The sequence below is a fragment of the Macaca fascicularis genome, chromosome 14, assembly GCF_037993035.2.
Source record: "Macaca fascicularis isolate 582-1 chromosome 14, T2T-MFA8v1.1".
NCBI classification, from domain to species: domain Eukaryota; kingdom Metazoa; phylum Chordata; class Mammalia; order Primates; family Cercopithecidae; genus Macaca; species Macaca fascicularis.
The window spans coordinates 24,076,583-24,088,215 of record NC_088388.1 but is presented as its reverse complement, the minus strand read 5'-3'; the positions used below and the strand labels follow the sequence as shown (position 1 = coordinate 24,088,215).

At 41.6% G+C, this 11,633-nt stretch overlaps 1 protein-coding gene across 1 annotated transcript in view; it reads left to right on the top strand.

Annotated features, from left to right (window-relative positions):
- The first annotated feature begins 415 nt into the window (after positions 1-415).
- LOC123568333 (uncharacterized) overlaps positions 416-11,633 on the top strand; it is a 51,329-nt gene continuing 40,111 nt past the window's right edge. Inside the window, exon 1 of the mRNA XM_065528284.2 lies at positions 416-568. Within this exon, the coding sequence (XP_065384356.2) occupies positions 416-568 (153 nt within the window). The remainder of the gene's footprint in view (positions 569-11,633) is intronic.

The following is an 11,633-nucleotide window of genomic DNA, read 5'->3' as shown; positions in this document are numbered from 1 at the left end:
TAGTAGAGAAGGGGTTTCATCATATTAGCCAGGTTGGTCTCAAACTCCTGACCTCAGGTGATTCACCCACCTCAGCCTCTTAAAGTGCTGGGATTACAGGCACGAGCCACAGTGCCTGGCATGGTTTTTTTTTGTTTTTTTTGTTTTTTTAATTCAACAAATACTTATTGAACGCCCACTGAGCATTAGTCACTGGAGCTGCAACGGTGAGTAAATAGGCCTATCTCTGTCCTCAAGAATCTTACAACACAGTCTCTCCCTCCAGCATCTGGTTTCGTAGACTGGATGCGTCTGCCAGTAGCCAAATGGTGGTCACAGGAGACAACTTGGGGAACGTGATCCTGCTGAACACGGACAGCAAAGGGGTACGTTCTCCCAGGTCCTGCCTTCCCCTCCCTCACTCCACCTCGGTTCTATGTCCTCACGGGAACCAAGCTCTTCTCTGCAGCTTTGGAATCTCAGAATGCACAAAAGGAAAGTGACGCAAGTCGCCCCGAACCCATGCTGTGATTGGTTCCTGGCCACAGCCTCCTTAGATCAAACAGTGAAAATCTGGGACCTGCGCCAGGTTAGAGGGAAAGCCAGCTTGCTCTAGTCGCTGCCGCACAGGCATACTGTCAGCGCAGGTGTGATATCCCAGACTTCATCCCTCCTGCAGATGCTGCCTATCTGACTGCTGCTGGGGTTTTCCCTCAGCGTGGAAGCCACTATGTCAAACCTTTACCCCTGATAGCGCCTGCCAAGCTGATGTCTGGGAACCTTTCTGGCTCTGGCTGTCCCCATCAGCGTCTGAGTTTCCAGAATTTTTTTTTTGTTTGCTTTGTTTTTTTTTTGAGACCGAGTCTCACTCTGTCACCTAGGCTGCGGTGTGGTGGCACGATCTTGGCTCACTGCAACCTCCCACTCCTGGATTCAAGCAGTTCTCCTGCCTCAGCCTCCTGTGTAGCTGGGATTACAGGCCCACACCACAACACCACCATTTGTAGAGATGGAGTTTCACCGTGTTGGCCAGGCTGGTCTTGAACTCCTGAACTCACGTGATCCATCCGCCTCAACTTCCCAAAGTGTTGGGATTACAGGCGTGAGCCACCACACCCGGGCCAGATTCTTTTGTTGTTGTTCTGAGCTCAGATTCACCTCTTCCCTTCCGCTCCCATCTAGAGAGGAGTGGGAGGGAGGGCACCCCCTGCAGGAGAAGGGCTGCAAGGTCAGGACAGCAGGCGGCTCGTGGTTCCTTCAGCTTAGGGCTTTTTCACATGTTCCTCATTCATCATAAAACATTCAAAAATAAATTTCTTTTCTCAGTTACTATTTACTCTTCTAAGCTGAATCACATGCTTTTTAAAATTATATGAAAAACCTTATTTTCCATTTTTTTAATTATCTAGGGTCTAGTGTCTAAGTCAGCTTCCTTTTGACTCCTAAATGATTAGACAATCACAGCCAAGCATGACACATAAATCTCTAATGTACAAACCACTCTTGTAGTCAAATTACTTCAACATACTTTGACCTGCAAGAAAATGTCACAGAAAGACCACCATCCACACTGTTTCTTCACAGTCGTTATTTTAGATTTAGTGTTGTAAATAAAAGATACCCTTAATTTCCTAAGGCATAGTTTATTGGTGACCCAAAAGGAATCACTGAGGGCTTTATATTAAAGTCTGGCCATAATAGAATCTGTCAGGCTTCACCATAAAATCTATGTAGTAACTAGTTCTTACCATTGCAAAGGACTCTACTCTGCAAAAGAAAACTGAGAACAGACTGATCTAACAATAAAATTATTTCTTACCAAACCTTCTAATATTCATCCTCTTTGTTCAGAAACTGAGCACCTCAACTCAACACAAATAAAAAGAACATGAGCTTCTCTTTCACACAGAAGGACCAGTTCATTTTGACAATCTGAGTTTAACCACCGGTAGAAGACCCCTATTTGGAAATGCAGGTGGTTTCGCATTCAAATGTAGAACTAAATTTCATCCTCCAAATTGCACTTATGTCTAATTTAGGCAAGACATCTATTTCTGGAAAATAACTAATAAAGGAACACAGGTGTCCTTCCCATTAAACTCTTGGGAAGACTCCATCAAAATATAACCACCAAGTGTAATTACTCCAGCGAAGTATAACCATATATTTTGCCTAAGTTCTTAGGAAATTACAGGAAATCCAGCTGAGATTTTTGTCCACAGTTGTGTAGCATTAACTTCTCAGCTCCTCCTCTCTAAACTGATCCAGGTTAGACTCCAGCTAAATGTGGCAGACAAGAGCTTAAGTCTTAGAAACAGTGTTTGATTTATGTTTCTAAAAATATAGAGAGTATTGGCCGGGCGCGGTGGCTCAAGCCTGTAATCCCAGCACTTTGGGAGGCCGAGACGGGCGGATCACTAGGTCAGGAGATCGAGACCATCCTGGCTAACACGGTGAAACCCCGTCTCTACTAAAAAATACAAAAAACTAGCCGGGCGAGGCGGCGGGCGCCTGTAGTCCCAGCTACTCGGGAGGCTGAGGCAGGAGAATGGCGTAAACCCGGGGGGCGGAGCTTGCAGTGAGCTGAGATCCGGCTACTGCACTCCAGCCCGGGCGACAGAGCCAGACTCCGTCTCAAAAAAAAAAAAAAAAAAAAAAATATATATATATATATATATATATATAGAGAGAGAGAGAGAGAGAGAGAGAGAGAGAGAGAGAGAGTATTTCGTTACGTGAATTTATTTGAGAGAAGCACTGGATTCTCCACTAAGTCCTGGCCCTGTGATTGGGTACTGAGAGAGTCCCCTGTTTAAGTGGGGATAGCAATTCATTACTTTGACTTGTATTTTAAAAGAGGACAGGAAAAATAGGGGGGAGTCACTCTGACATGTGTACCTATAAATTATTTGCAAAATCTGAAATATTTTACATAATTTACTATCAAAACACAGTCCATTCTTTTTGTGTGGTGACAGGATAACAATCAGCAAATATCATTTTTATTTCTGCACATTAGAAGCAATGATTTTTGCTTGTTTTTTTCCTTGCTGTTGTTGCTTTGGTTGTTTATTAACAATGTAATATATTTTTATTGTAGAAGTTTAGAAAGTATAGAAAAACCAAAAGAATATTGGAGGGAAAAATCTCACTGCATTATCACACTACACAAGGTAATCTACTATTTAGTGTATTTCCTTTTAGTCTACTTCACTGTGCCTATGTTCTACAAATTGAGTTCAAATTACATGCAAAAGTTTTCTACTGTTATTTTTAAACTTAGTATTATATTTTAGGATTTCCCACATTATTAAAACTCTTTATAAACATTATTTTATGCACCTAATTTTTCTAACACCAATGTGTATTAGTGTTCTAATTTTCTGAATAAACAGTTTCACATGAATTATTTTAACTAAAATACCAGCAAGTTTTATATTTAAATTATATAACCAAAACACAAATATATCAAATAATATAAAATTTATGGAATATACATTAGTTGTGATGTTTTTTAATTGATATGAGACAGCAAAGGTAAAAAGGGTTACAATTCAGAGATTTTCAAACTAAGAAGATTTTTATTTCTCTTCAGCAGTCCTAAATTCATTTGAAACACTGTTAAAATATATCAGATAAAATAATTTATTTTTACTCTTGTGAGTTCTCAGTAGAAAGGCTGAAAAGTCAAGGACTCTCTGAAAAGTAATAAAGCCATTTTATTTGTGAAATGGCTTTCATTCCAGTGTAGTACTTTATTTTGCTCTTTTTATCAGAGAATTATTAGACCTTCTGCAATTTATTTGACTCTGCTTGGTTCATTTCTCCAAATGGAATAGTCTATCCATATAGAAGAAACAGTTAGTCCTCAATGATTTCTACTTAGTACTAAGGCATGAATAGGATCCAGCTTCTCTAGAAGTTCTGTGGTTTTTCATGAACAGGACCTGCTATTCTACTGTAATGGTGCTAGGATTCTCTGAAATTGAAACAAGGAATAAAAAAATACATACTATTAAGAATCTGTTATTACCATTCTAGAAACCCTCATTTGTGGTATTTCATTTGTTCATGTGTCTGTTGCAGAGAAGATAGGAAGTGTCCTTTTTTGAGTTTGCAATGAAGCATGCTAGAGACAGCAATGTTCCCATGTAGGTGACATGTGTTCACATATATGTGCAAACTGAATGACTACCTTCAAATGAAACAAAATAAACAGGAAGAAGGGGAAAACAGCAGGCTTAGGTGTCAGGGACTCGGAGTAGAAAGTATCTGAAGAGGATTTAGGTAGATAGAAAGACAGTCCAGAGGAATTTCTGGAAATTCAGGGTAAGTTAATCAATGGTAGGTTTGTTGAGTTTCTCAAGTTTTTGGTGTGAAATACAAGGAACTATTAAAGGGGTTAACAAGAACAGACCACAAACAATCCTCACATCATCCCTATCTTTACTCCTAGACTAAATCTGGACTAAGGTCATCAAAAGTCAGTAGAGGCATCTAGAAAGGAAGACATATAATGATATTAGATGAAACAACAGTGAAAGGATAAGGACGAGACGTGATCCCTCAGTGTGGCATGTTGGGGCATGTTAAAGAAATTCGATGTAGTACACGTAAGAGAATAACTTTAATTGGGTTGCTTCCAACAAAATATTTTACAACTCTACTGGTGCATCACACAAGTGCATCACGACTATTTAGCACACAAACTACCATCTATAGAAGACAGAGCAATAATGAATGGGAAGCATTTCACTCCAGTCACAATGAACCAGTGAAGTGATCTTGCAAATGGGAGCAGTGTTCCCTTTCATAGATCCATTTATCTTCCCCTTGTTGGAAATAATATTGTAAATACAATTTAAAAGGCCAAGTGGGGGTATTGTAGTCTCAACTCCCCCACAACTGCGTCATCACTTTTCTCCATAGCAAAACACATGATGCCTTTTTTTGTTTGTTTGTTTGTTTGTTTGAGACGGAGTCTTGCTCTGTCACCCAGGCTGGAGTGCAGTGGCCTGATCTCCGCTCACTGCAAGCTCCGCCTCCCGGGTTTCCGCCATTCTCCTGCCTCAGCCTCCCGAGTAGCTGGGACTACAGGCAACCCCCACCACGCGCGGCTAATTGTTTGTATTTTTTAGTACAGACGGAGTTTCACCGTATTAGCCAGGATGGTCTCGATTTCCTGACCTCGTGATCCACCCGCCTCAGCCTTCCGAAGTGCTGGGATTACAGGCGTGAGCCACCGTGCCAGGCCACATGATGCCTTTCTTCTGGTACTGCTCATCATTGTATATGAAAGGCCAGAAAAGACTGGAGGTCAATTTTATGGTGGCAGAAGATGATACTTAAAATTAAAGCAGACATTGATCCAGATCATTGTTCTGCCCCTTTGCAACTTCTATGCATGCTCTGTTGCTTAACTATCCTACATCTGTTTTAAAATCAGTATTATTGATAAAACATAGAAAGAGTGAAAGTTTGTCTTTAAAGTTGTTATTGAAGTACAATATTCATAAGTAAACGTGAACATATTCAATTGCATAATTCAGTAAATATTTACAGACTGAAAACATCTATGTAACTGGCACCCATATCAAACAGCAGATCATTACCGTCACTCCAGAAGCATCCCTTTCAATCACTCCCTACTCTAAAGGAAACAGGTATCTCAAAAGAAAAAAAAACAGTTTTTACTATAATCAAACATTATATAAATGGAATTCTACAATATGTACTACTTTTTATTTGGCTTCTGCTGTTCAAAGTTTGTCAAATTTTTTCATATTGCAATTGTGAAGGATTTAGTAAACAAATTTTTGTGAAAGTGGCCCAGACAGTGCTAAAATAAAGAAATAATTTAATATGTATTGCTGTTGCTTTAGGTATTAAATACTAACAAGTAATAAGAATTAACTTTTGTTTAAGTAGTAGTACCAATAGCTCAAGAGTAACCCATGAAGAATGCCATTGTATTGAGGACAGCCCTGTCAACAAATTATAATTTCTAATCAATGTGTTCTAAAAGTGCTAGTCACCCTTTATGAAGTGATTTGGAGCATGATGACTAGGTGTCCTCACACAGGTAAATGGAAGTGGTGCAGCTTTTCTTTTTTTTTTGTTTTTTTTTTGAGATGGAGTCTTGTTCTGTCACCCAGGCTGGAGTGCCGTGGCATGATCTCAGCTCTCTGCAACCTCCTCCTCCTGGGTTCAAGCGATTCTCCTGCCTCAGCCTCCCAAGTAGCTGGAATTATAGGCACCCGCCGTGAGCCATTGCTCCCGGCCTGGTGCAGCTTTTATATCCAAGCGTGGGTTTAATCTACACCACAAGAACCCTGACATTTAAAGATATAGTACGCATTTATCACAATTGTCACTTACCATTAATTTACATTCCCTTTATGCATCTGTTCAAAAAATAATTAGGATTTTATGCTGCAGTAAATATGCTTGTTCATCCATTAGTGCATAGCAAAAGATTAATTGCATTACAATGGGAATTGGGACTACAACACTCCAAGCCACAATGATAACAGTGACAGCTGGGCTGCCCACACCGTACTTTGCTCTGATAAGCTTCAAAAACAAGTGTAGATGGGAAAATAATTAAGTCACTCACAAGGCAGCACCAGACTTATTTTCCCTCTTCTTGCGTTCAATTTGCAATCATCAAAAAAAAAAAAAAAAAAAAAAAAAGATTCTCATTGCAACTTAGAAAACGGCCCTTTCCCCCCATCTTCAAATACCCTAGTTTAATGTTAGTATAAGCTGCATTGCTATAGATCTTTTCTTTAACTCCTCCTATTTATCTCAGTAAGCTAAAGAAGAGAAATAGGTTGGATCTGATCCAGTCTCTTTAACTGGTATCTACTGAGAACCCAGTAGAGCTGGCTCCATGGTCTTGTGACCAGTGCAGTCACACAGGGCTCGGTGCTTGGTTTAATGCACTGTTGTCATTATCTCGAAATTCTTACTAGCTTTCCTTTTTTAAAGCAAGGGGCCTCACATTTTCATTTTGCTTTGGACCTCATAAATTATGTATCCAGTCTTACCAATAAATGTAAAAAGTAGTAATATAATTTCTTCCTCAATCTGTCTCACACTCTCTGTCTCTCTCCATAGATATCTATATTTATACCTGTAGATCTCTATATTTCTATCTCTGTATGTTTCTATATCTATGAAGATATATAGATGAGAGGGTTAAGTGAGATATATGTCAGTGTATACATCCACACATACTCATTGCTGCTTCTCCACAAGAGGAAACAAACAACAAACACAGCAAACAAGCTTTTTTTTTTCTTCTCATTTCCTCTGGTCGAAAACAACAACAACAACAACAACAGCAACAACAACAACGATGTTATTGAGTGGAAATGGAATATCTGTGTTTTGAGGAAATGTCTGAGAAGAAAGAGATACGTTATACTTGTACTCCAGCCATCTCCTGACTATGGATACTTCTCTACGGTCCATAATACACCAATCATTGTTTTAGTACCAATGGGAATCGACAATGCTGTTAACCTTGGGCAATAGTTTATATCACTCAAGGAAACATCTCTGCAATAATTTCCATGATGATCTAGCCTTCAGTCACCACTGATCCCCCCCACACCCCCAAGGTAAAAAAAAAAAAAAAAAAAAAGAAATGGTTTCAGAATTGCTCAACTCAAAACCTCATTATTTGAGGTCTAATCAAGATGACAACAGACAGAGACCTATCCCCAGCTCTGACAGTCCCACAACAAGCAGTAACAAACAGATGGCAATGATTGTAACCAAAATGTATGGATAATCATCTTTGATGAATCATTTATCATGGCAGCTTCTCTTATGGCAGTGACTTCTTGAGAGCCTCTAAAAACTTGGCCCTTTAGGGAATTGGCTGGTGACATAATATATCTGCTACTCAGCTAGAAACTGGCTAGAGCTTGTCCTTCTACATCACTTATAAATCTTATTTTTTCAGGCCCTTGGATTTGTTAAATGTTATTAATCTTTTTTGTTTTTTTTTAAGTTGGAGAACAAGAGAGAGACTTTGTTATCGGTAGGGGCAGAAAGCCTCAAAAATAGGTCAGGCACCATAACAGAAAAAGACAGCCTGCTTACGGGGAGGGGAAATGCAAATTAACTGCTACAGACATGGGTACGTTTTAGCCCCGGCAGCAGCTGCTGAATAATTAGGGCCCAAAGGCCTTCATAAAGGTTATAAGTCTTGTTACTGTGACTAACCAAATCTGTTTGCGTAATTTTCCTTTTGCTATTGCAATTACGGGGTTTTAACTCACTAGGTAGCTGATTTTGTGGCATGTACATATGCGATGTGTTGAGGAAAATGAGCTTCCAGGGCTCCCCTCTGGACGGCATTAGAGCAATGATCATAAATCCTCACTAAAGGGAAACTAGTTCTCAGATAAGGCAGTTTTGGGGGTGGGAGTGAAGTGAACAGTGGGAGGAAGTGGACAAACATTTTATAGGCAATAGTTCTGCAAAACTAGATTATAATACTACAATATAATAGTGGGACATAATGTAATATAATACCACATAATGGAATGTCTTATATTTTGATATTATGTAATATATGCTTCATATTTTTGTTATTACAGATTAGCTTTCACACTAGACTTTGCTAGATAATGTTGATATTATTTAGAAATACTTTTTTAAGTAACACTTTTCAACCTGTCTCCTCTCAAAATTGTGAAATCTTGACCCTATGTCTTTCACCTTTTCTTATGGAACCTTGTGCATTGACACTTGCTGTTACTTGCCTTATCATCCAGTTTGTCTCCTCTTATCCTGACATAATATCTAGTATTAAAATGAGATAGAGGAGGAAGGTAGAGCAAGATGGCCAAATAGAAACCTCCAGTGATCGTTCCCTCACAGGAACACTAAACTCAACAACTATCCATGTAAGAACCAAAAAATGAAATGAGCAATCACAGTTCCTGGCTTTAGCGTAATAACAAGAAATGAAGCACTGAAGAGGGGAGAAAAGTCTGGCACTGCCTGCACTACATCTCTTTCAATCCCAGACAACACAGCATGGGGAGAGAATCTGTGTGCTTTGGGGACTGAGAGCAAGATGAGTGTGGAACTTTGCGTTGGAACTCAGTGCTGCCTTGTCACAGCGAAGCAAAACACAGGCAGAACACTAGTGCCCATGGAGGAGGCATTTAGACCACCCCCGGATCAGAGGAAAATTTCTCATCCCAGTGGGAGAAGTCCAAGTCTCCACCAGCTTCACCACTGGCTGACTAAAGTGGCCTGAGGCCACAAATAAATTTGACTATCAGTCAAGTTACAGTGACTACAGTCCTTGGGTAAACCCCAGTGCTTCACTGGTCTTAGAGGCAGTGGACTCAGGGCACAACCCAGAGAGATACCAGCTGCCGCAGCCCCATTGGTGCCTGTATCATCCCTCCTCAAACTCCAGGCAGTGAAGCTCCCGGAGAGACCCCTTCGGCTCAGGAGAAGGAGAGAGAAGAGTACAGAAAATGTTGTCTTGCACCTTGAGGATAAGCTCAGCCACAGTAAAATAAAGCACTGGGCAGATTCCTAAAGCCCCAGTTCCAGGCCTTTGCTCCTGGATAGCATTTCTAGACCCATCCCAGGGCCAGGAGATAATTCACTTCCCTGGTGGGACAGACCCAGTCCCAGCAGAATTCACCATCTTCTGACTAAAGTAGCCTAGGGCCTTGAATAAATATCAGCAGCAACCTGGCAATACTGGCTGCAAGCATTTGGCAAACCCCGCTACTGTGCTGGTTTGAGAGGTTGTGAGCTCCAGGTATGACCTACTGCAGTGCCAGCTGTGATGGTCACAGGAGTCCCCTTAGTACCTCTACTCCAGAAGAAAGACTGCTACTTCAGAGAAAGTGAGGGAAGAGAATGAGAGACTTCATTTGGGAACGCAGGGAAATCTCCCTTATCTTCCCGAAATCCACCAAGACTGTGTATCTAGGAGTCTGCAAGAGTCTCGGCATTACTGAGCTTAGGGAACCCACCAGTACTGAAATGCTACAGTGACCACAGGCTTAGGTCACAATCCCGAATCCCCTTTGAATTTTTCAAAAGCCCTCTCTGGAAAGATGGTTACAAACAAGTACAGACTTAGTGAGATGAGCATAAACGCCTCACTCTTCAATGCCCAGACATCAATGAACAGCAATGTCCACAAGCATCAAGAACTTCCAGGAAAATATGACTTCACCAACAGACTAAATAAGATGCTGTGATGAATCCTGGAGTGGTGGATACATGTGACCTCTCAGGGAATTAGAAACAGCTGTCTTGAGGAAGCTCAATGAACTACAAGATAACACAGAAAACAAATTCAGAATTATAGCAGAGAAATTGAACAAACAAGATTAAAATAATTTTTAAAATCAAGCACAAATTATGGAACTGAGAAACTGACAAACTAAAATATGCATCAGAGTCTCTCAACAGCAGAACTGATCAAGCAAAAGAAAAAATTCAACAAGCTGAAAATCAACCTGCATGAAAATACACAATCAAAGGAGAAAAGAGAAAAAAAGAAAAAAAATGCCTAAAAGATTTAGAAGAGGGGCGGAGCAAGATGGCCGAATAGGAGCAGCTCCAGTCTCCAACTCCCAGCGCGAGCGACACAGAAGACCGGTGATTTCTGCATTTTCAACTGAGGTACTGGGTTCATCTCACTGGGGAGTGCCGGACGATCGGTGCTGGTGAGCTGCTGCAGCCCGACCAACGAGAGCTGAAGCAGGGCGAGGCGTTGCCTCACCTGGGAAGCGCAAGGGGGAAGGGAATCCCTTTTCCTAGCCAGGGGAACTGAGACACACAACACCTGGAAAATTGGGTAACTCCCACCCCAATACTGCGCTTTAAGCAAACAGGCACACCAGGAGATCATATCCCACACCTGGCCGGGAGGGTCCCACACCCACGGAGCCTCCCTCATTGCTAGCGCAGCAGTCTGTGATCTACTGGCAAGGCAGCAGCGAGGCTGGGGGAGGGGCGCCCGCCATTGCTGAGGCTTAAGTAGGTAAACAAAGCTGCTGGGAAGCTCGAACTGGGTGGAGCTCACAGCAGCTCAAGGAAACCTGCCTGTCTCTGTAGACTCCACCTCTGGGGACAGGGCATAACTAAACAACAACAAAAGCAGCAGAAACCTCTGCAGACGCAAAGGACTCTGTCTGACAGCTTTGAAGAGAGCAGTGGATCTCCCAACACGGAGGTTGAGATCTGAGAAGGGACAGACTCCCTGCTCAAGTGGGTCCCTGACCCCTGAGTAGCCTAACTGGGAGACATCCCCCACTAGGGGCAGTCTGACACCCCACACCTCACAGGGAGGAGTACACCCCTGAGAGGAAGCTTCCAAAGCAAGAATCAGACAGGTACACTCGCTGTTCAGAAATATTCTATCTTCTGCAGCCTCTGCTGCTGATACCCAGGCAAACAGGGTCTGGAGTGGACCTCAAGCAATCTCCAACAGACCTACAGCTGAGGGTCCTGACTGTTAGAAGGAAAACTATCAAACAGGAAGGACACCTACACCAAAACCCCATCAGTACGTCACCATCATCAAAGACCAGAGGCAGATAAAACCACAAAGATGGGGAAAAAGCAGGGCAGAAAAGCTGGAAATTCAAAAAATAAGAGCG